Source organism: Rutidosis leptorrhynchoides, chromosome 7 (genome assembly GCF_046630445.1).
Source record: "Rutidosis leptorrhynchoides isolate AG116_Rl617_1_P2 chromosome 7, CSIRO_AGI_Rlap_v1, whole genome shotgun sequence".
Lineage (NCBI taxonomy): Eukaryota > Viridiplantae > Streptophyta > Magnoliopsida > Asterales > Asteraceae > Rutidosis > Rutidosis leptorrhynchoides.
Window position 1 is genome coordinate 82,171,896 of NC_092339.1, and position 26,986 is coordinate 82,198,881.

At 32.8% G+C, this 26,986-nt stretch overlaps 1 protein-coding gene across 1 annotated transcript; it reads left to right on the top strand.

Moving 5' to 3' along the window:
- Window positions 1-23,421: 23,421 nt before the first annotated feature.
- Window positions 23,422-25,093, top strand: LOC139859389 (aldehyde oxidase GLOX-like). Its single transcript, XM_071848179.1, has one exon. It carries the CDS (start codon window positions 23,426-23,428, stop codon window positions 25,091-25,093), a length of 1,668 nt encoding a protein of 555 aa, XP_071704280.1. The 5' UTR covers window positions 23,422-23,425.
- The last annotated feature ends 1,893 nt before the right edge of the window (window positions 25,094-26,986 follow it).

The following is a 26,986-nucleotide window of genomic DNA, read 5'->3' on the forward strand; positions in this document are numbered from 1 at the left end:
TGCTTCTCCGATCCTTTGGGTATTTCATCCTTTAAATTTCCCTCTTTTAAAACTCCTTGTTGCGCCTCCTTTATTTGAGTAGTAATGTTATTATGAATCATTATATTCATAGATTTTACTCGAATGGGTTCTCTGTCCTTCCTGCTCAAGGCATCGGCTACCACATTTGCCTTCCCCGGGTGGTAACGAATCTCAAAGTCGTAATCATTCAATAATTCAATCCACCTACGCTGCCTCATATTCAGTTGTTTCTGATTAAATATGTGTTGAAGACTTTTGTGGTCGGTATATATAATACTTTTGACCCCATATAAGTAGTGCCTCCAAGTCTTTAATGCAAAAACAACCGCGCCTAATTCCAAATCATGCGTCGTATAATTTTGTTCGTGAATCTTCAATTGTCTAGACGCATAAGCAATCACCTTCGTTCGTTGCATTAATACACAACCGAGACCTTGCTTTGATGCGTCACAATAAATCACAAAATCATCATTCCCTTCAGGCAATGACAATATAGGTGCCGTAGTTAACTTTTTCTTCAATAACTGAAACGCTTTCTCTTGTTCATCATTCCATTCAAATTTTTTCCCTTTATGCGTTAATGCAGTCAAGGGTTTTGCTATTCTGGAAAAGTCTTGGATGAACCTTCTGTAGTAACCAGCTAGTCCTAAAAACTGGCGTATGTGTTTCGGAGTTTTCGGGGTTTCCCACTTTTCAACAGTTTCTATCTTTGCCGGATCCACCTTAATACCTTCTTTGTTCACTATGTGACCGAGGAATTGAACTTCTTCCAACCAAAATGCACACTTTGAAAACTTAGCGTACAATTCTTCCTTCCTCAATACTTCTAACACCTTTCTCAAATGTTCACCGTGTTCTTGGTCATTCTTTGAGTAAATAAGTATGTCATCAATGAAAACAATGACAAACTTGTCAAGGTATGGTCCACACACTCGGTTCATAAGGTCCATGAACACAGCTGGTGCATTAGTTAAACCAAACGGCATGACCATAAACTCGTAATGACCGTAACGTGTTCTGAAAGCAGTCTTTGGAATATCATCTTCTTTCACCCGCATTTGATGATACCCGGAACGTAAGTCAATCTTTGAATAAACAGACGAGCCTTGTAGTTGATCAAATAAGTCGTCGATTCTCGGTAGTGGGTAGCGGTTCTTGATGGTAAGTTTGTTCAACTCTCGGTAGTCGATACACAACCTGAATGTACCATCTTTCTTCTTGACAAACAAAACAGGAGCTCCCCACGGTGATGTGCTTGGTCGAATGAAACCACGCTCTAAAAGTTCTTGTAATTGGCTTTGCAGTTCTTTCATCTCGCTGGGTGCGAGTCTGTAAGGAGCACGAGCTATTGGTGCAGCTCCTGGTACAAGATCTATTTGAAATTCAACGGATCGATGTGGGGGTAATCCCGGTAATTCTTTCGGAAATACATCGGGAAATTCTTTTGCAATGGGAACATCATTGATGCTCTTTTCTTCAGTTTGTACTTTCTTGACGTGTGCTAGAACAGCATAGCAACCTTTTCTTATTAGTTTTTGTGCGTTCAAATTACTAATAAGATGTAGCTTCGTGTTGCCCTTTTCTCCGTACACCATTAAGGGTTTTCCTTTTTCTCGTATAATGCGAATTGCATTTTTGTAACAAACGATCTCCGCTTTCACTTCTTTCAACCAGTCCATACCGATTATCACATCAAAACTCCCTAACTCTACTGGTATCAAATCAATCTTAAATGTTTCGCTAACCAGTTTAATTTCTCGATTCCGACATATATTATCTGCTGAAATTAATTTACCATTTGCTAATTCGAGTAAAATTTACTATCCAAAGGCGTCAATGGACAACTTAATTTAGCACAAAAATCTCTACTCATATAGCTTCTATCCGCACCCGAATCAAATAAAACGTAACCAGATTTATTGTCAATAAGAAACGTACCCGTAACAAGCTCCGGGTCTTCCTGTGCCTCTGCCGCATTAATATTGAAAACTCTTCCGCGGCCTTGTCCATTCGTGTTCTCCTGGTTCGGGCAATTTCTAATAATGTGGCCCGGTTTTCCACATTTATAACAAACTACATTGGCATAACTTGCTCCGACACTACTTGCTCCGCCATTACTCGTTCCGACACCATTTGTTCCTTTCGTTCTATTAACCCCTGGTCCGTAGACATCACACTTCGCCGCGCTATGACCATTTCTTTTACACTTGTTGCAAAATTTGGTGCAGAACCCCGAGTGATACTTTTCACACCTTTGGCATAGCGGCTTCTGATTGTTGTTGTTGTTGCGGTTATTATTGTTGTTAAGATGATTGTTGTGGTTGCTGTTGTTGTTGTTGTTGTTGTTGGGCCGTTTGTTGTAGTTGCGATTGATGTTGCGATTGTTAGGATAGTTGTTGCGATTATTGTTATAATTGCTGTTGTTGTTGTATTGGTGATTCTTATCACCGTTTTCCTCCCACTTTCTTTTGACTTGCTTCACATTGGCCTCTTCAGCAGTCTGTTCTTTAATTCTTTCTTCAATCTGGTTCACTAGTTTGTGAGCCATTCTACATGCCTGTTGTATGGAGGCGGGCTCGTGTGAACTTATATCTTCTTGGATTCTTTCCGGTAATCCTTTCACAAACGCGTCGATCTTCTCTTCCTCATCTTCGAATGCTCCCGGACACAATAGGCACAATTCTGTGAATCGTCTTTCGTACGTGGTAATATCAAATCCTTGGGTTCGTAACCCTCTAAGTTCTATCTTGAGCTTATTGACCTCGGTTCTGGGACGGTACTTCTCGTTCATCAAGTGCTTGAATGCTGACCACGGTAGTGCGTACGCATCATCTTGTCCCACTTGCTCTAGATAGGTATTCCACCATGTTAACGCAGAACCTGTGAAGGTATGCGTAGCGTACTTCACTTTGTCCTCTTCAGTACACTTACTTATGGCAAACACCGATTCAACCTTCTCGGTCCACCGTTTCAATCCGATCGGTCCTTCGGTTCCATCAAATTCCAAAGGTTTGCAGGCAGTGAATTCTTTGTAGGTGCATCCTACACGATTTCCTGTACTGCTAGATCCAAGGTTATTGTTGGTATGTAGCGCAGCCTGTACTGCGGCTATGTTTGAAGCTAGAAAAGTACGGAATTCCTCTTCATTCATATTCACGGTGTGTCGAGTAGTCGGTGTCATTTCCTTCAAAATAGTTAAATGGAACAAGTTAATCATACAGAATATTAAGAGTAGTTAATAGTATTTCGTAGCATAATATGAACTCATTTATAAAAGCTTTTTCTTCATATTAGCGTTTTATAAGTTTAAATTCGGGTAGTACCTACCCGTTAAGTTCATACTTAGTAGCTAATATACAATTCAACTACTACAATTCTATATGAAAAACTGATTATAATAATATTTCGCGTTCAAACTTTTATACAATATTTTACAAACTTACAATACCGCTTATTTTACATAAAGCATGAAATATAGCACACAATAACTTTGATACAAGATAGTTGTGAAGACAATTCTAGCTAGTACACAAGTCGTTCAGCAAAGGCAATAAAGACACGTAATTCATACGTCCAGAAACAAGTCATGCATTCTGGTTTTACTAGGACTACTTCCCATCCTTGGTCTTGTGCAACATAACCGTTATGGCCGTTGATAAGACAGCGTGTTGTAACGTCATCAAAGGGACGAGGGTTACGTAATGTCCAACAGTCCCGTAATAATCTAAAAACCTCATTTCTTACCCCAATTACCGACTCCGTCACTTGTGGAAACGTTTTGTTTAATAGTTGTAGCCCGATGTTCTTGTTCTCACTTTGGTGAGAAGCGAACATTACTAATCCGTAAGCATAACATGCTTCTTTATGTTGCATGTTAGCCGCTTTTTCTAAATCACGAAGTCCAATATTCGGATATATTGAGTCAAAATAATTTCTTAACCCGTTGCGTAAAATAGCATTTGGGTTCCCCGCAATATATGCGTCAAAGTAAACACATCGTAACTTATGGGTTTCCCAATGTGATATCCCCCATCTTTCAAACGAAAGTCTCTTATAAACCAAGACATTCTTGGAACGTTCTTCGAATGTCTTACAAACTGATCTCGCCTTAAATAGTTGTGCCGAAGAATTCTGGCCGACTCTAGACAAGATTTCATCAATCATGTCTCCGGGTAGGTCTCTTAAAATATTGGGTTGTCTATCCATTTTGTGTTTTTAAACTGTAAAATAGACAAGAGTTAGATTCATAAAAAAAATACTTATTAATACAAGCAATTTTTACATATATCATAAAGCATAAGAACACTATATTACATATATTACACCACACGAATACAACTATCTTATTCCGACTCGCTCGTTTCTTCTTCTTCGGTTTGGGTTCGTTTTGCCAAGTTTCTAGGGATATATGATGTTCCCCTAATACGAGCCGTCGTTGTCCACATTGGTTTAGAAAAACCTGGTGGTTTAGAGGTTCCCGGGTCATTGTTACAACTTAAGAACTTCGAGGGTTGACGATACATATAAAGTTCATCGGGGTTGGAATTAGATTTCTCTATTTTTATGCCCTTTCCCTTATTATTTTCTTTTGCCTTTTTAAATTCAGTTGGGGTAATTTCTATAACATCATCGGAATTCTCGTCGGAATCCGATTCATCGGAGAATTGGTAATCCTCCCAATATTTTGCTTCCTTGGCGGAAACACCATTGACCATAATTAACTTTGGTCGGTTGGTTGAGGATTTTCTTTTACTTAACCGTTTTATTATTTCCCCCACCGGTTCTATTTCTTCATCCGGTTCCGATTCTTCTTCCGGTTCCGATTCTTCTTCCGGTTCCGACTCTTCTTCCGGTTCTTCTTCGGGAACTTGTGAATCAGTCCACAAATCATTTCAATTTACATTTGACTCTTCATTATTATTAGGTGAGTCAATGGAACTTGTTCTAGAGGTAGACATCTATCACATAATATCAAACACGTTAAGAGATTAATATATCACATAATATTCATATGTTAAAAATATATAGTTTCCAACAAAAATGTTAAGCAATCATTTTTAAAGAAAACACGGTCGAAGTCCAGACTCACTAATGCATCCTAACAAACTCGATAAGACACACTAATGCAAATTTTCTGGTTCTCTAAGACCAACGCTCTGATACCAACTGAAATGTCCCGTTCTTATTGATTAAAAACGTTCCATATTAATTGATTTCGTTGCGAGGTTTTGACCTCTATATGAGACGTTTTTCAAAGACTGCATTCCTTTTTAAAACAAACCATAACCTTTATTTCATAAATAAAGGTTTAAAAAGCTTTACGTAGATTATCAAATAATGATAATCTAAAATATCCTGTTTACACACGACCATTACATAATGGTTTACAATACAAATATGTTACGTCGAAATCAGTTTCTTGAATGCAGTTTTTACACAATATCATACAAACATGGACTCCAAATCTTGTCCTTATTTTAGTATGCAACAGCGGAAGCTCTTAATATTCACCTGAGAATAAACATGCTTTAAACGTCAACAAAAATGTTGGTGAGTTATAGGTTTAACCTATATATATCAAATCGTAACAATAGACCACAAGATTTCATATTTCAATACACATCCCATACATAGAGATAAAAATCATTCATATGGTGAACACCTGGTAACCGACAATAACAAGATGCATATATAAGAATATCCCCATCATTCCGGGACACCCTTCGGATATGATATAAATTTCGAAGTACTAAAGCATCCGGTACTTTGGATGGGGTTTGTTAGGCCCAATAGATCTATCTTTAGGATTCGCGTCAATTAGGGTGTCTGTTCCCTAATTCTTAGATTACCAGACTTAATAAAAAGGGGCATATTCGATTTCGATAATTCAACCATAGAATGTAGTTTCACGTACTTGTGTCTATTTTGTAAATCATTTATAAAACCTGCATGTATTCTCATCCCAAAAATATTAGATTTTAAAAGTGGGACTATAACTCACTTTCACAGATTTTTACTTCGTCGGGAAGTAAGACTTGGCCACTGTTGATTCACGAACCTATAACAATATATACATATATATTAAAGTATGTTCAAAATATATTTACAATACTTTTAATATATTTTGATGTTTTAAGTTTATTAAGTCAGCTGTCCTCGTTAGTAACCTATAACTAGTTGTCCACAGTTAGATGTACAGAAATAAATCAATAAATATTATCTTGAATCAATCCACGACCCAGTGTATACGTATCTCAGTATTGATCACAACTCAAACTATATATATTTTGGAATCAACCTCAACCCTGTATAGCTAACTCCAACATTCACATATAGAGTGTCTATGGTTGTTCCGAAATATATATAGATGTGTCGACATGATAGGTCGAAACATTGTATACGTGTCTATGGTATCTCAAGATTACATAATATACAATACAAGTTGATTAAGTTATGGTTGGAATAGATTTGTTACCAATTTTCACGTAGCTAAAATGAGAAAAATTATCCAATCTTGTTTTACCCATAACTTCTTCATTTTAAATCCGTTTTGAGTGAATCAAATTGCTATGGTTTCATATTGAACTCTATTTTATGAATCTAAATAGAAAAAGTATAGGTTTATAGTCGGAAAAATAAGTTACAAGTCGTTTTTGTAAAGGTAGTCATTTCAGTCGAAAGAACGACGTCTAGATGACCATTTTAGAAAACATACTTCCACTTTGAGTTTAACCATAATTTTTGGATATAGTTTCATGTTCATAATAAAAATCATTTTCTCAGAATAACAACTTTTAAATCAAAGTTTATCATAGTTTTTAATTAACTAACCCAAAACAGCCCGCGGTGTTACTACGACGGCGTAAATCCGGTTTTACGGTGTTTTTCGTGTTTCCAGGTTTTAAATCATTAAGTTAGCATATTATATAGATATAGAACATGTTTTTAGTTGATTTTAAAAGTCAAGTTAGAAGGATTAACTTTTGTTTGCGAACAAGTTTAGAATTAACTAAACTATGTTCTAGTGATTACAAGTTTAAACCTTCGAATAAGATAGCTTTATATGTATGAATCGAATGATGTTATGAACATCATTACTATCTTAATTTCCTTGGATAAACCTACTGGAAAAGAGAAAAATGGATCTAGCTTCAATGGATCCTTGGATGGCTCGAAGTTCTTGAAGCAGAATCATGACACGAAAACAAGTTCAAGTAAGATCATCACTTGAAATAAGATTGTTATAGTTATAGAAATTGAACCAAAGTTTGAATATGATTATTACCTTGTATTAGAATGATAACCTACTGTAAGAAACAAAGATTTCTTGAGGTTGGATGATCACCTTACAAGATTGGAAGTGAGCTAGCAAACTTGAAAGTATTCTTGATTTTATGAAACTAGAACTTTTGGAATTTATGAAGAACACTTAGAACTTGAAGATAGAACTTGAGAGAGATCAATTAGATGAATAAAATTGAAGAATGAAAGTGTTTGTAGGTGTTTTTGGTCGTTGGTGTATGGATTAGATATAAAGGATATGTAATTTTGTTTTCATGTAAATAAGTCATGAATGATTACTCATATTTTTGTAATTTTATGAGATATTTCATGCTAGTTGCCAAATGATGGTTCCCACATGTGTTAGGTGACTCACATGGGCTGCTAAGAGCTGATCATTGGAGTGTATATACCAATAGTACATACATCTAAAAGCTGTGTATTGTACGAGTACGAATACGGGTGCATACGAGTAGAATTGTTGATGAAACTGAACGAGGATGTAATTGTAAGAATTTTTGTTAAGTAGAAGTATTTTGATAAGTGTCTTGAAGTATTTCAAAAGTGTATAAATACATATTAAAACACTACATGTATATACATTTTAACTGAGTCGTTAAGTCATCGTTAGTCGTTACATGTAAGTGTTGTTTTGAAACCTTTAGGTTAACGATCTTGTTAAATGTTGTTAACCCAATATTTATAATATCAAATGAGATTTTAAATTATTATATTATCATGATATTATCATGTATGAATATCTCTTAATATGATATATATACATTAAATGTCTTTACAACGATAATCGTTACATATATGTCTCGTTTAAAAATCATTAAGTTAGTAGTCTTGTTTTTACATATGTAGTTCATTGTTAATATACTTTATGATATGTTTTCTTATCATAGTATCATGTTAACTATATATATATATCCACATATATGTCATCATATAGTTTTTACAAGTTTTAACGTTCGTGAATCACCGATCAACTTGGGTGGTCAATTGTCTATATGAAACATATTTCAATTAATCAAGTCTTAACAAGTTTGATTGCTTAACATGTTGGAAACATTTAATCATGTAAATATCAATCTCAATTAATATATATAAACATGGAAAAGTTCGGGTCACTACAGCTAGGACCTTGTTGGTTGTTGTATGGAATATTTCGGTTATAATTCTGGTTTTGATTGTAAATCGGTCTTGGCGGTTGATAATTATTCTGATAATTATTTCCAGGCCTTTGGTTTATGTATGAAATATTCTCTCTTTGTTCCATTGTTAATTCAATACTGAGACAATCTTTTGTCAAATGTGGTCCTCCACACTGCTCACAACTAATTCGTATTGAGTGAATACTTTGGTCATCTTTTCCATTCGTCTCTCCACAGCATCTATCTTTGCGGAAATGGAATCTAAGTCATGGCTAGAATCGGCTCTAGCTGCTTTAGATGATCTAATGATATCTTTTTCTTGGTGCCACTCATGTGAGTGGGAAGCAGTATTATCAATAATTTTGTAAGCATCAGTTTCGGTTTTCTTCATAATAGAACCACCAGCTGCTATATCTATATCTTTCCTTGTAGTGATGTCGCATCCTTGGTAGAATATTTGTACTATTTGACAGGTGTCTAAACCATGTTGCGGACATCCTCTTAATAACTTTCCATATCTTGTCCACGCCTCATATAGAGTTTCATTTGGTTTCTGTGTGAACGTAACAATTTCTGCTTGAAGTCTTACGGCTTTAGATGCAGGAAAGAATTGTTTAAGAAATTTGTCAATTAAAACATCCCATGTATCAATCGCCCCTTCAGGTAACGATTCCAACCAATCTTTGGCTTCTCCCTTTAAAGTCCAGGGAAATAACATGAGATATATCTGTTCATCCTCCACTTCTCGGATTTTAAATAGTGTGCAGATCCTATTAAAGGTACGTAGATGTTCATTTGGATCTTCCTTCGGCGCACCACTAAATTGGCATTGATTAGTCACCATGTGTAGAATTTGTCCTTTGATTTCATAATCTGGCGCATTAATGTCTGGATGAGTAATTGCGTGACCTTGGCCAGTGCGTTTAGCTCTCATTCGGTCTTCCATACTTAAAGGTTCCAGATTCTCCATAATTGAATTTGTTAAATCGGTATCACTAGATGATTCTGATTTAATGGTTCGTTCCTCAACAATCTCTGTTTGAATGATTGGTGGCTCCGGAGGAAAGTTTAATGGTTCAGGATCTACGAACCGTTCCTGAATATTTTCTGGATTCTCAATTGTGAGGTTGGGTTCAAAAAATGGATTATCGGAAATTTGAACTGAAGTACTTGGTTAACTGGATGACGATTCTAAAGAAAAATCAACGGCGGTTATATTTGCTAAATGTCTTGATCTAGTTACAGGTGGTGAACGTACAAAAGGTGATGAACGTCTTGCTCGGTGCATTCACTGAATATCCTATTAGTTTTTAAAAGGAAAGAAAAATTATAATAAGTTATCCAATTAATAGACTTTTCTGATTTTGCCCACGTTTTAAATAGCCAAAAGATGCAGCAGAGGGGCAGGATTCGTTTGGTCTCAATATAATTGAGGACTGTTTGGCTCCAATAACCCGGTCCACGTACAAATCCAACTATTACTACGAACCAGAAAATTTTGATGTCTATCAATTTAACCACTCAAAATAAATTTTCGTAATTTTAAGAAATTTAGATAAGAAGTAGAATAAAAATCTATGTCCTAAAACTAGAATAGCGAGAAATAAGAAAGAAAAAGAGTTCGTCGAAAAAGGTAGAAAAAGAAAAATGGTTGAAAAAATAAAAGGTGACGGAAAAATAAAAGAAACTTATAAAAACTTAAAAATACTTGACTAACCTAACCTTATTACTACAACTAACTTAAAATTATAATCGCAAATTGAAATTACTAATTGGAATGATAATTGATACATAGTAAAAGGTGTCTAAAAATATTAAAGCTTACAGGAAAAACTAAATCCCAAATGGAAATAACTTAAAAAAGAAACTAAAACTTAAAAAGGCGTCGCAAAATTCTAAAGCACCTAATACTTAATCTAAGGAATAAGCACTTAAGAGAGTTTACGGCAAAGCCTAAAAATCTAAAGTTACTACGGCAAATACTATGTCCAAAAACTAAGTACGAACAATAAAAATATAAAAATTACGCTAAACGATTAAAAAGTACAAAATATTAAAAGAAATAAAAAGTGATAAAAAAAATACAATTTTTATTAAAATATTATTTTTATATTAATTATATTAAAGTATTAAGTTTTAAATATAATAAAACTAATTAAAAGTAGTTAAAAATAATTTAACTAAAAACTTAATTAATAATAATAAAAACAAACTAGGTTTTATAATAATAATAATATATTACTCCGCATTAAATGCAGAATTAGGGCAAAGATTGTGGCCTGACCTGGGTCATCATGCGAGTCGCATGATTTTAGGGAGGGGGTCATGCGAGTCGCATGACCTTCCTTGCAGGTTCAAATCAGGGGGGTCAATGACAGGTTCAATCGTAATTTTTATTTAATATTTATTTTCTTTTTCTGTTTTATAATTAAATAAAATATATAAATAATAAAAACTTTTAAAATTTTAAAACTAAAAAGAAAATACTTTATAATTTTATAAATAAACTTAAAAATAGAGTTTAAAATATTATATTTTTTTTTTTCGATTTTTTTATAGTTTTTTAAAAATTTTTTTTTTTTTTTATATTAGCGTTGCGCTTCCGGCGTTTAAGATATTCCCCGGCAGCGGCGCCAAAAATACTTGATGTTATGCGAGGTGTATATAAAATAGTTATTAGTTTTAGCAGGAAACACTATTAAATACGATACAATTTTACACAAGATATTTATTTATTTATAGAATGGATATACTTAAACCTTGCTACAACACTTATAGGCAGTGTACCTAATCGTACAGTAGTGTAGTTTTTAGTAAGTCCGGTTCGTTCCACAGGGAAATCTTTAAACAAAGCTCAACGCTATATTAGTTTACTTTTATAAAAATACAAACATATATATAAGTAATATTATTATTATAAAGGGGGGTTTTTACCGTTTAATGACCGGTTTGTCGATTTTAAGATTTTAGTCGCAGTTAAAACCTAATATAAAATATAAAATAAATACAAGACTTAAATTAAAGCGTAAAGTAAATAACGATAATGAAATTGCGAATAATAAAAGTGCGATAAAATAAAATTGCGATAATTAAAAAGTACGATAATTAAAAGTGCGATTAAATAACAATAAATAAAAGTGCGATAATTAGAAGTGCAATTAAATATAAAATAAAGGAAATTAAATATGAAATAAAAGAATTATGCTTATTTAAACTTCCGTAATCATGATGTTTGACGTGTTGATTTTAGTTTTATGCCCATGGGTTAATTGTCCTTTGTCCTGGATTATTTAATATGTCCGTCTGGTTTTTGTCCATAACAGTCCATCAGTCATAAATATAAAGTGCGAGTGTCCTAATCAAATTATTCTTATACCCGAAGTTAAATATTCCAACTAATTGGGGATTCGAATTGTAACAAGGTTTTAATACTTTGTTTAATGAATACACCAGGTTATCGACTGCGTGTAAACCAAGGTTTTACTACTTTGTTAACAATTACACCAATTACCCTTGAATGTAATTTCACCCCTGTTTTAATTATTCTAGTGGCTATTAATCCATTCCCGTGTCCGGTTAAATGAACGATTAGTCGTACATATAAATACCCCGCCCATCGTATCCGATCGAGTGTATATGGTAATTTATAAGGACGCCCAATTGTAAATCTTTATATTAACATTAACAAACTTTCATTTAGTTAAACAAATATAAAGCCCATTAATAGCCCATAGTCTAATTTCCACAAGTGTCGTTCTTTTGTCCAAACCCCAATTATGGTACAAAGCCCAATTACCCAATTTTAGTAATTAGCCCAACATCATGATTACTTCGTTTTAAATAAGCATAATAATAACTTAGCTACGAGACATTAATTTAAAAAGGTTGAACATAACTTACAATGATTAAAAATAGCGTAGCGTTACACGGACAGAATTTCGACTTACACCCTTAAAACAATCCTTAACATAACCTTATTATTATTATTAATTAAAATTAAAATTATAAATATTTATTTATATGTTTGAGATAGAGGGAGATAGATATTATGGTGTAAAGAAAACGGATGCCAGAAGTCGCTTTAAATAGAATGTGGCCTGGAAAAGGGGGTCATGCGACTCGCATGAGTTTCCCCTTCCAGCCATGCGAGTCGCATGGCAAGAGATTCCAGCTCATGATCTTTTGTCTGATTGCTTGCCGACATAATAAATAAATAATATAAATATATAAATAATTTTAATAATTATTTATATATTATATTATATTTATATGCATAGTTGAGTAGATATTTTTGGTCCGTTGCGTCGGGCGTTTCTTCTAGGCTCAGGTCCCGGTTCCGGATTTTCGGACGTCCTCGCGTATTATTTTAAATCGCGTACTTTGCGTCTTGTAACTTGTACTCTTGTCATTTTGAGACGTTCCTCATCAATATTTTGAACTTTTTTAATTGTATCTTGTACTTTTTAGCTCTTTGGACCTTTTTGTCTTCAATTTGTCGAATTTGCCTTTTATCTTCTCTTTTTAATATTTAAACGAATATCGCTTGTAATTTGAACAATTGCAACTAAAATCTTGTCTTTCCTGAGGAATAATGCTATAAAATATGTGTTCATTTTTGGCATTATCAGACCCGTCCTAATCCATCTGGACAAATACATTACATTTGATTACATCACGAGGTACTTGACCTCTATATGATACATTTTACAAACATTGCATTAGTTTTTGAAAAGATAATATTTCATTACATCGAAAGTTGACGGCATGCATACCATTTCATAATATATCTAACTATAATTGACTTAATAATAATCTTGATGAACTCAACGACTCGAATGCAACGTCTCTTGAAATATATCATGAATGACTCCAAGTAATATCTCTAAGATGAGCAAATGCACAGCGGAAGATTTCTTCCATACTTGAGAATAAACATGCTTTAAAGTGTCAACCAAAAGGTTGGTGAGTTCGTTAGTTTATCATAATCATTCATTTCCATCATTTTAATAGACCACAAGAATTTCATTTCCAGTTCTCATAAATATACGTCCCATGCATAGAGACAAAAATCATTCATATGGATTGAATACCTGGTAACCAACATTAACAAGATGCATATAAGAATATCCCCTATCATTCCGAGAAATTCTTCGGACATGATAAAAACAACATCGAAGTACTAAAGCATCCGGTACTTTGGATGGGGTTCGTTAGGCCCAATAGATCTATCTTTAGGATTCGCGTCAATTAGTAGACTGGTTTACTAATTCTTATGTTACCAAGTAAAAGGGGCATATTCGGCTTCGATCATTCAACCATATAATGTAGTTTCGATTACTTGTGTCTATTTCGTAAAACATTTATAAAAGCAGCGCATGTATTCTCAGCCCAAAAATATAAAGGGTAAAAAGGCAAATAAAACTCACCTAATGTATTTTGTAGTAAAAATACATATGACTATATTGAACAATGCAGGGTTGGCCTCGGATTCACGAACCTATATCATTTGTATATATATTAACACATATTTGTAATCGAACAAAGTTGTATATATATTTATTATAATATATTTTTAAATGGTAACTTATTGTTATGTATATGTATAATATATTAAGTTTAATATTTATATTTATATATGTGTTTACTTATAATACTTTAAAATATTTTTACACCCTATATGTAATTTAGTACTTATTATAGTTAATAATATTTCATATAAAAATATAGTATATAATATACTTCTGATATATAAATCTCTTTTGTTTGTAAAATTAATAATTATAATACTACTAAAGTAAAGATAATAGTATTAATATCTGGATGATAAAATGATAGTTTTATTATTAATGATTCTTTTAATAATAATATAGTTGTAAAAATAATAATTTTTAATAATAACACTACTAATAATAATAATGATAATATTAGTAATAATAGTACTTATGTTAACAATAAATATGATATTACAAATAATAATAGTGACAAAATAAATTTTATTATTCCAGAATCTTTATTCTATATATTTATAACACTTAATAATATTCCTAATGATCATAACAATGTTAATATTAATAATAATGGTAGTAATACTTAATGATATTAGTTAATAATAAAAAGTTTAAATGATAATATTAGTAATAATTATAATAATAATGATAATAATAACAATAATAATAATAATAATAATAATAATAACAATAACAATAACAATAACAATAACAATAACAATAACAATAACAATAACAATAACAATAACAATAACAATAACAATAATAATAATAATAATAATAATAATAATAATAATAATAATAATAATAATAATAATAATAATAATAATAATAATAATAATAATAATAATAATTGATAGTGCTCCAAATGAACATATATTTAGTAGCAATATCCTCCCAATATGTAAATTATTTAGTTGTAATTGTCCTATTGTAAGTTGTAATCATTTATATTAAATAAGTGCGAAGATAAAAGGCGAAAACGACGATTTGAAGACGCAAATGACCAAAAAGCTCAAATGTACAAGATACAATCCAAGTGGTTCAATTTATTGATAAGAAACGTCTAAAAATGACAAGAGTACAAGTTGCGGAACGGAAAGTACAAGATATTAAATTATACGAAAGGACGTTCGAAAATACGGAACCGGGACCTGAGCCAACTATCAACGCCTGACGCAACGGACTAAAAATTATGAGTCAACTATGCATAAGAATATAATATAATATTTAAATAATTATATAAATTATTTATATATTATATATATTTAAATATAATGTCGACAAGCAAATGGCCAAAAAAATGTGAGCTGGATTCCTGACCTCCGCACTCGCGGAGCTTTAAAGCATAGAACCTCCGCACTCGTGGAGCAGCCAAAATCAGAAATGTCCTATAAATGCAACGAGCTTCTGCCGAGTTCAAAATATATAATAATAATAATACTCCTCTGTAATAATATATATATATATATATATAGTATAGTGTAGTTTTATATTAGATTAGTTTTGGGTTATGTAAAGGTTATTTTACGGGCTTTAAAGTCGGAGCTCTGTCCGTGTAACACTACGCGATAAATAATCAATGTAAGCTATGTTCTCCTTTTTAAATTAATGTTTCGTACTTAAGTTATTATTATGCTTATTTAAGACGAAGTAATCATGATGTTGGGCTAAAATACTAAAATTGGGTAATTGGGCTTTGTACCATAATTGGGGTTTAGACAAAAGAACGACACTTGTGAAAATTAGACTATGGGCTATTAATGGGCTTTATATTTGTTTAACTAAATGATAGTTTGTTAATTTAATATGAAGATTTACAATTGGACGTACCTATAAATAACCACATACACTCGATCGGACACGATGGGCGGGATATTTATATGTACGAATAATCGTTCATTTAACCGGACACGGGAATGAATTAATAGTCACTAGAATTATTAAAACAGGGGTGAAATTATATACAAAGACACTTGATGTAATTGTTAACAAAGTATTAAAACCTTGAGTTACACGCAGTCGATATCCTGGTGTAATTATTAAACAAAGTATTAAGACCTTGTTACAGTTTAAGTCCCCAATTAGTTGGAATATTTGACTTCGGGTATAAGGATAATTTGACGAGGACACTCGCATTTTATATTTATGACTGATGGACTGTTATGGACAAAAACCAGACGGACATATTAAATAATCCAGGACAAAGGACAATTAACCCATGGGAATAAACTAAAATCAACACGTCGAACATCATGATTATGGAAGTTTAAATAAGCATAATTCTTTTATTTTTCATATTTAATTGCACTTTTAATTATCGCACTTTTATTTATTGTCATTGTATTTAATTGCACTTTTAATTATCGTACTTTTTAATTTTCTCGCACTTTTATTTATCGCAATTTCATTATCGTTATTTACTTTACGTTTTAAATTAAGTTGTATTTATTTTTAATATTTTACATTAGGTTTTAACTGCGACTAAAGTTTTAAAATCGACAAACCGGTCATTAAACGGTAAACCCCCTTTTTATATATTATTATATATTATTATATATATTTTGTACAAATATAGTTATTTAAAATATAGTGTGAAATAAGCCATCTCCCTGTGGAACGAACCGGACTTACTAAAAACTATACTACTCTACGATTAGGTACACTGCCTATAGTGTTGTAGCAAGGTTTAGGTATATCCCATCTGTAAATAAATAATTAAAACTTGTGTAATTTGTAACGTATTTTGTAGTAAAAAATAATAGTATTTCCGTACCCCCACGCTACGACATCAATAATAATAATAATAATAATAATAATAATAATAATAATAATAATAATAATAATAATAATAATAATAATAATAATAATAATAATAATAATAATAAATATAAATATAATAATAACAATAACAATAATTTTAATAAGGAACTACCTTTAAATGCTCGAATAAAAAAAATGCCACTAGTCGGGCTCGAACCCGCGACCTCTCACACCCCGTAAACACTCTAAACCATCCGGCCATTCCCATTTTTCTGATTATAAACCAAACCCATTTATATATAACCTATCTAAATCTGATTTCATCATCTTCCCCATTTGATTCAACAGATTTCAACACCCAATTAAGTTAGTGAATTGATAAATTAGTTTTAGGATTTAATAACTAAACAGAAGCAATTCATTCTGTTTTATATTGCATCTTCAGAAATCAAAATAAAATAAAATAAGATAAGACAGTAACAGCTTTTTGACTCGATATGAACTCAAGATTTGAATTCGAGTTCCAGTTTGTTTTAGCAGAAACTTATAACATGAAATAGGTAGGAAAACGTTCCTGTAAACTTTCTCCATGATCAATTGAACTCAAAACATTAATACAAATCCTAATTTTTGGATGAACACAATCGTTTGACTTTTGAAAAACAACTTTGACTCCTAAAATTTGAAATGGTTACGAAGAATTGGAAGCTTAAACTTTGCAGAAAGTTTACTTGGAAGATTTCCAACCTTACTGTAATAACAGATTTTGATATTTAAATCGAATTTGTGGTATTTGTTTTGAGAACACAACGAACAGAGTACTATCTGTTCGTTCTTGAATTTCTGTAAAAAAAAAGAATTCAAATTTCAATGAGTTTTGGTTTTTCTCTGGTTAATTAAATGACTTGTAATACTTATAATTAATCCACGATGTTTTGTAATGATAAATTGGGTCGACGGTTTATTCAAACAGAAGAAAAGAAAAAAAAAAACAAAAACAAAAAAACTAGAAAGTGGATCGTGACATTCACAAATTTGTAGTATTGTGGAATGGATGGAATCAAATCGCAGACAGGAAACAAAGATTTGTACTATAAGATCGTGATATCTAACAAACTCCCTTTATATATCTAATTTTATAATTCATATAATGTAATTAGTATAAATAAACAAATAAGTATATTAATAATAATAATCCTAATAATAATAATTATAATAATAATTAATAATGGTAATAATAATAATAAAAATGATAATAATAACATCACTAATGATAATAATATTATTAGTAAAGATAATAATAATATTATGTCATTAATAATAACAATAATAATGATTTTAATCAATTTAATAATCATTAAGAATAATGATAATATTAATAAAAATTGATAACAATAATATTATTAGTGATATCCATAATGTTATTTATAATAATACTAATTATAGTAATACTTATTATTAATGATAATAATATGTTTACTAATAATAATTTATCACTTTATATATATCATTATTCTTATCTTCAGATAATAATGTTAATAATAATACTATTGATATTAACATTAAAAGAAACAACAATAATATTATAACAATTAATAAATAAATTTAGTATTTTAGTATTATATGTTATTGCTTATGTATGTATCTATATAATGTATATTATAGAACTAATATTGAATATTAAGTTTTTATACATTTTAACCTATATCACAATATACATATAATAATAATTATATATATATTTTTAAATACATAAATATCTATTTACAATTAATTGTTCGTGAATCATTGAGAGCAGTCGAAGGTCAATTGAATATATGAAATAGTTCAAACTTTTTGAGACTCAACCTTACAGACTTTGCTTATCGTGTCGGAAATCATATAAAGATTAATTTTAAATTTGGTCAAAAATTTCCGGGTCGTCACAACAGACTTTGCTTATCGTGTAGAAATTATATAAAGATTAAGTTTAAATTTGATCGGAAATTTCCGGGTCGTCACAATAATGACAACTATGAACCTTGAGTTACACATTTTCAAATGTAAAAAGTCTTGTTTGATTACGAGAAAACCCTACCAAAAAACATATGTGTAGATTTCATCAACAGTTGCTACAAACAAAAGGTTTATAAATTGTTAATGACATCAAATAGTCTTTGATAATATGGTATATATATTTTCACAATGTAATCATATCGAATGGTTTCATTATGATTAAAAACGATAATGTGTATATACCTAAAGGTCTAAATAAAACTTTATCATTGTATGTTGATGATATATTTAACTTGAATCAATAAGGAGAATGTTTGAGTGGGAGACTTATCATAATTCTTAAAATTATAATTTCAAAAGACTGTTTTAGAAAGTTAATATCTCTCTCACTAGAGCTTATATTAACTAGATCCTAGAACATGTTAAACGAAATTATAATCTCATTGCATTCTTATGGTGAAAGATTGAGCAAATCTTTTCATCCCAAGACTCCACAATACAATGAGAAAATGGAAAATGTTCTTTATGTGAACAAGATTGGAATTACTTTCGTACATCATGAAATATATAAGGTTAGCTACTTTGTTTCTATTTAGAATGGTAAAGCATATTAATACAACCTATTGGAAAGCCATGATAAAGATATCATGGTATTTAAATAGTAATATTCGCTTGTTGTACTTTAAAGAAAATGATTTTCGAACAAAAGGCAACTAGGTTGTTATCTCTGGAAGTAGCAAGAATTAGTCATTTGAAGCCTTGTCTACAATGGAGGCTGAATTTTGTATTTCAGCTATGGTTTAAAAAGTTGTGTAGTTTAACCAATCATTTTGAGAAACTCGAAATTTATTACAAAGTTATGGATTGAGTAATAGTTTACTCAAATATTAAGGACTTTGTAAGATATACAAAGGGATTCCAAGTTTCATTGTAAAATCAAGCACATAGTTGTCACATGAAACATTACATAGAGACATGGTTGCAAGAGATATAGTAAATATGTAGTACATATCTACGAATGAAATGGTTCCAAGTTATTTGAGAAATCCATTCCTAGAGAGATATGTTTATGTAAAATATCGCGTCTCAGGGGTGGCGTAGATATTAAGATTGTACTAAATTTTAATTTTTCCCAACATATTTCATGTTTTAATATCCATAATAATGTGTTTGTCAAATCTTATATACAAAGTATTATTGTGAGAAAAGTATGTCGGTTATATTAGAGATCAGCCCACTCACATGGGTGATCAGCTACACTGATTTAGTAATGAATGGTGAAGTAGCACATTTTAAGTATTTTTTGAGTTTCAATTGAGCACAAACTTAAAATATCTGATGCTACGGTTGTAATATTTACAACAACATGTGAATTACATAAGTTTCATATTATCTATCTTTAATATCCATATGTGAGTTCTTGTGAGAAAAAAATGAGTTTTTTTCGTGAGTAGATAAGTGAACTCGAGTTTGAACATTGAGTATATTTAAGCTATCATATGTGCAACATTTATTTAGACATACCTACAGTAGGAAAGGAGTAATGTTGCATCATGTGATTCATGCCACATGTGATCAAGGCATCCAAAATAAGGGAAATAAAAGAAACGATCTCTACTTCTATGTAATGTGAGTCCCTTGAGATATCATTAACCTCAATTAATATCCTTATGACTTTTTCTTGTCTCTCGAAGTTTAGTTTAATGTTTGCTATCTTAAGGCGTTGCTTAAGGGTTATGAGCTATTCGACCTGGATATACAAACAAGTGAAAAGACACCGTCACCTTTGATCATCAACCTTACAAACAAGTGAAAAAGTGGTCTCTAGACTCACCACTAACTCCACAAATAGAATATATGATAGAGTTAATCTCAATCCCGTAATAAGCAATTGGTAATCGAGTAGGAAGACGATCCAAAAGCATACGACAAGTAAAGATGTTAACCTTGATCGAGATATATTTGCGCCAAGAAGTATTGACCGACGAAGATGTTAATAAAAAAATCATCCAAAAATCCTCTAGTGCCTCGAACTAAAAAGACACCATCACCTTTGATAGTCCATAACCACGATCAGCATCAAATCTTGTTTGCATATCTGCAACATTAGAAACAAGGGAATCCAGGTTGCAAGTGGGAGTAGGCGTTCTAGACTAGTTCCAATCTAATCGTTGAATTTTGTCATTAACCATGCAATCGGGACCACATTCTAATTTGAACAGTCTACTACAGCGAGAAGCCAACGTGGTATCACCTAGGCACACATCCTTCCAAAAATGTATTTGAGAACCTTCAACTACTTGACGTTTAAGAGAAGTAGCGGGATTATACCAATATCATAAAGAAAATTGATAGACCCGACAATGGCACGCCATAGACCAGTTGTTTGTAAGGTTGATGATCAAAACCATCGTCTAGTCAATTATCATGTCTTAGGAACAAGTCTTAGTGATAAATGATAATTGGAAAACAATATGATTTTATGGGCAAAACAGAGATCATGTGAGTTACAAATGTGATAAATGATCTAGGATATTGCATACTAAATCTACTCTTATCATTTTATTGAAGCGCAATATATTACTAACAGAGGTATAGCATGTGTGCTCTTAAAGTATGCCGGTCGCATGACCTATTTTATCAGTATGAACTGTTTGTTAGTTACACGATTGTTATCTCAAGATTTAATGAGTATATCAAGTCAGTTTGTGTATGAGTGGGAGATTTTGGAACTTGAATCTGGTTTGAGCCGAATCTAAACCGCACACTAACTTCCTTGATAGTTTATAAAGTGTACCATCATTAGTTGTCAATTAACATTAAGTTAGAATTTAATTAGTAGTTTCAAGTTTTGATTACTTGGATAATGATCATTAATCTGGTGATTAATGTAAACATTTCACTAGCCTTGGTGGTTTGGTATATAATGAGAGGTTACATGTATAAGAAAACAAGAAAACAAAAGCACAAATGAGAGAAACTTTGAGAGAGACAAGATAGTAATCTTGTTTCATTTGTGTATGTCTGAGGCAAACAAGATAAGATAATTAGGTTGTGAATTCCGAAAGCTTTCCGTTCCCGATCGGTGATTTAAACATCGATTCTTCTGCTTCCGCTACTAGCTTTCAAGTACGTCTGTATTAGAGGTATAAACGTATTACTTAGGGACCAAGTTAAAAGTATGTATACTTGGAGAACAAGTTATACTTAGAGAGCAAGTTATGAGTAAATATTGTATAGATATAGTTTCCATATTTATGTAATTTATTTTTCTCTCTTGAATGTACTATAAATATCAATGAGATCAATCTCACAATGTGTGGAGAATTATTTTCTAATATGGTATCAGCCTAATCGATCCTAAACCCTAAATCATCTTCTTCCGTTTCTTATACTTCTTTTCTATATTTCTTATCGATGACTAGCGGTGTTGTTTGCAATTTTGCATTATCTTTGCATATTAAATATTGTTGCACTTTAAAGTCTACATATTGTTATCAACAATCACCAATATAACCACCGATTTCGTTTCTTTTTCTTTTCCTCGTACGAGTCTAGCAAGAATTATTAATTTTAATTAATCCATTATTTCATAATTGTTATTATACAATTCTCCACCCGATCATTGAGCAATCATAACCATGATCGTACACTTATTATTTTTGTCGAGCAGATTTTATCCGGAGATCGAGTCAGGCCCCTATGTGTGTGCCGCCATCTCTAAAGCGAGTCCGAGTCAGGCCCCATGTGTGTGCCGTCGTCGCTACTTCGAGACCGAGTCAGGCTATCTCTGTACCGCCGTCTCGTTACAACGCCGACACATTTAACTTCTTATTCTTATTCTTCAAACTTTCTTCAATTTCTTTTCTCAAAAAAAAAAAAAAAAAAAAATCATCTTCTCTATTCTATTTTTTGTCGTAATCCGTTTTGTCCACCACGTGTGTAGTTAGGACAGCTTTAAAAGAAGCATTATCAAGAGCTTGCATTTTCCGTTGGTCAAGTCTTTCCGCACCAAGCTCGAGTTGGTTTCTCACCTCTTCGCTTGAGGGGGGGTATTAGAGGTATAAACGTATTACTTAGGGACCAAGTTAAAAGTATGTATACTTGGAGAACAAATTATACTTAGAGAGCAAGTTATGAGTAAATATTGTATAGATATAGTTTCCATATTTATGTAATTTATCTTTCTCTCCAAATCTTGTATGTACTATAAATATCAATGAGATCAATCCCACAATGTGTGGAGAATTATTTTCTAATAGTCTGGAACCTTAACTAAATACTGTACAAATTCTATTTTAGAAGTCAAGTTTTACTCACTCACCTGCCACGCCCATGGTTATTAATATTTATCTATATGTATATCTATCTATCTTAATTATGTTACGGAGTACTACATTATAAAACCTAAATAATTACATAAACCCGACCAAAGCTAAATGAAAAACCCGTTCTGTTACCTCTCACGGGTCATTTTCGTTCATAGTACTTCCCATTACGTTCAGGAATAATGTTATGTGGAGTTTGTATGGGTGCTTCGTCTACCTTATATATACATTATACATTATTAGTGGCATAATTACATAACATGATACTACCATATTAATATAATATAATTAATGTATACAAAATTTTAAACAACATAATATAATATTTAATCATCCCACACATATAACGACAAACTTTACATTCTCCCTGCCCATGGATTCACATCCACTCATTATTATCCTTTCATCTTATTTCCTCTACTTTCACCTCATAATCGAATCATACACCACCGCCGCCGCCGCCGCCGCGGTAACCACCGGCGGCAGCTGGTCACTCCTCCACCAATCCATTGGCATCTCCGCCATGCACATGCAACTTCTTCCAACTGATCGTGTCATCATTTTCGACCGTACCGACTTTGGTCAGTCCAACATTTCACTTCCTGATGGAAAATGTCGTGAAGATCCAAACGACACCGTTTTGAAAAAAGATTGTACAGCTCATTCTATCGAATACGACGTCGCTTCAAACGCAATTCGACCACTTATGGTTCTAACGGACGTTTGGTGTTCTTCTGGTGCGTTAATGCCTGATGGAAGCCTTGTCCAAACTGGTGGGTTTAATGATGGTGATCATGTTATTAGAGTTTTTAAAAGTTCATGTAGTAAATGCGATTGGGAAGAGATTAAATTAGGGTTAGTGCAAAGGAGGTGGTATGCTACTAACCATATACTGCCGGATGGCCGCCAGATTGTGATTGGCGGCCGCCGGCAGTATAATTATGAGTTTTATCCGAAAAAAGTGGGATCGGATAAAGCTTATGGTTTACGGTTATTAGTAGACACGAATGATAAAGATATTGAGAATAATTTATATCCATTTGTGTTTCTTAATACCGATGGTAATTTATTTATTTTTGCGAATAATCATGCCATTTTATTTGATTATTTAAAGAACCGGGTTGTGAAAACGTACCCGGAGATAACGGGTGGGGATCCGAGAAACTATCCGAGTACGGGCTCTGCCGTACTACTTCCAATGCATGTTGGACAAGAAGGTGTGATGAATGTGGAGGTTTTGGTATGTGGGGGTGCACCCAAAGGGTCATTTGTGAATGCTAAAAATGGAAAGTTTGATGGAGCTTTGAATAGTTGTGGAAGGATTAAACTATCCGACCCGGATCCAAAATGGGTTATGGAAACTATGCCCATGGGTCGTGTCATGGGTGATATGATTTTGCTGCCTAATGGTGACGTTTTGATTGTTAATGGTGGGGCGAATGGGACCGCGGGTTGGGAGTATGGGAGGAACCCGGTCTTTAATCCAGTGGTTTACCGACCATTTTGCCCGTTTAATTCTCGTTTTGAGGTTCAAAACCCGAGCACGATACCACGAATGTACCATTCAACCGCGATTTTGATTCGCGATGGTCGAGTTTTGGTTGGTGGAAGTAACCCTCACATATTCTATAATTTCACAAATGTACTTTTTCCTACCGAATTAAGCTTGGAGGCGTTTTCACCGTCTTATTTGGCTACAACCTCGTCTGATATTCGTCCCAAAATAATTGCACCCGCGAACCAAGCTAATATTCGATATGGTGAACAAATAGTTGTTCGATTCACGGTTCAAAACAAGGTTGACCTAAACTTACTCTCGGTGACAATAATATCACCATCTTTTAACACGCACTCGTTTTCAATGAATCAAAGATTGTTGATTCTTGATGGCGGTAAAACGACAAAGAGTGTCGGGGATTCGACTTACGAAATACACACAACCGCACCACCTTCCCGGATGATTGCACCATCGGGCTACTATATGTTATTCGTGGTGCATCAAGATGTTCCAAGTGAAGGCATTTGGGTTATTATTCATTGAGCCATAATGAAATAGGGTATACATATCAAATCAAATATTTACATAAGTGTTTAGTTGATTTTTACACGTGAAATACTCTTTAGAAATATTCTTTATTGAAGATATTTATATATATTAATCAAGTTGGTCTATACATTATTTATCTATTTGAATGCTCTGTTTTCTCGTGTGATGATTTAATATTTTGATAAGTTGTACCAACTTCAGTAACTCGTTAAACAGCGGTATTTCGTTTCATTTAATTTTTTCTTCGTTTTTTAAATGCGAGTAATTGTATTGTATTAATAATAAAAATACTAGCTAGAAGCTAGCACAACCAAAGATACCAAGTGAACATTTTATTTTTTTTCTTAATGAAAAAACTTTGAATATATCACATTCTTTGATTAATAAAATTTGGTGTTTATGAATTCTCTCTCTCACCTTCCCAACAATCACCGATAACGTTTCTTCTCCGGCAATAATCACCGGAAACTGCTTTCACAATCGATTCTTCAAACATGCATCCAATCCTTACATCTCCGTTCACCCCTAAACTTTCTTTTAAACATAAATCACAACACCAGGCTCACAATTCTCACTTTATTAACAACATAAAGTACCAACCCGAAAACGTCGGGGTTCGGATTAACGTAAATCGCAGCAGAAACAAACATCACGGCAACTCACCCAACTACCCCCCAACCGCCGGCAACGCTTCAAATCCAGAAGTTAATGGTTCACACCCAAACCCTATATTCGATGGCCCTCTTTTGTCTGATTTCCCACCTTTAAACCACAATCCACCCAAGAATTACATACCTACTGTTAACCCTCTAAAAGACGCAAACCAAATGATTTACAACCGTTTCAAATATCAAGAGCACGCTAAAAGCCTAATAAAAAATTACGGAATCCACAACCTTTCATCTTCAAACAAACTGCCAGAATCCAAAGCTATCACCTCTTTCTTGTTTTTCAATTTTCCTGACTCATGGAATGCTGTAAATCTTTGGGGTTTATTCAAAAAACACGGCGAAATATCTGAGGTATACATCCCCAAAAAAACCCTAAAAAGTGGTAAGCGTTATGGCTTCGTTCGATTCAAAAACATCCTGCCACACAACATAGATCAGTTTACTAGAAGACTCAATTTAATCGCAATTGACGGTCAGACTCTAACGGTTTACAAGGCTCACGATCGAAACGGTTCATCTCCTGCTGGCAATAAACCAACTACAGGCAGCACCAACGTCACCAACAACTCATCTACCGGTCAACCATTTGATCCCAACAAGCAAACCGATGGAAGGAAATTCACAGAAGCACTTCGCAACGAACCTCCTAATTACCACTGTAAGTCGTTTATTGACCCTTCAAAAGAATTTTCTATTCGTATTCCTAAAGACGATAACGTCACTGAACTTCTTGGACATGCCCTTATCGGCTCTATTAAAAATATTGACCACCTTGAATACCTAGACGAAATATGTAAATCGGAAAACCTAACTGGCTTCGAAACCAAATACCTTGGTGGCAAGGATGTACTGTTAATTTTCGAGGATATCAAGCTCGGTTTTGATGTACTCAACCCTCAAAGCTTCGATAAAAAACATCCGTTGTGGAACTGGTTCGATAACATAAGACCATGGGAACCGGACATATACACACCTCCGGGTCGCCTAGTCTGGTTAGACATCCGGGGGGTCCCCATATCTTGTTGGTTCGAAACTACCTTTCGTAAAATTGCAAGTTGTTGGGGCGAAATCATCGACATGAAAAACTGTTGTATTGAGGCAAATGGCTCCCAAGATCTATCGATCGGCAAAGTCCTCATATTAACACAATGTTATCCTAACATTTACGGACACGCCCATATTCACTACGATTCAAAACTATTCTCTGCATTTGTAA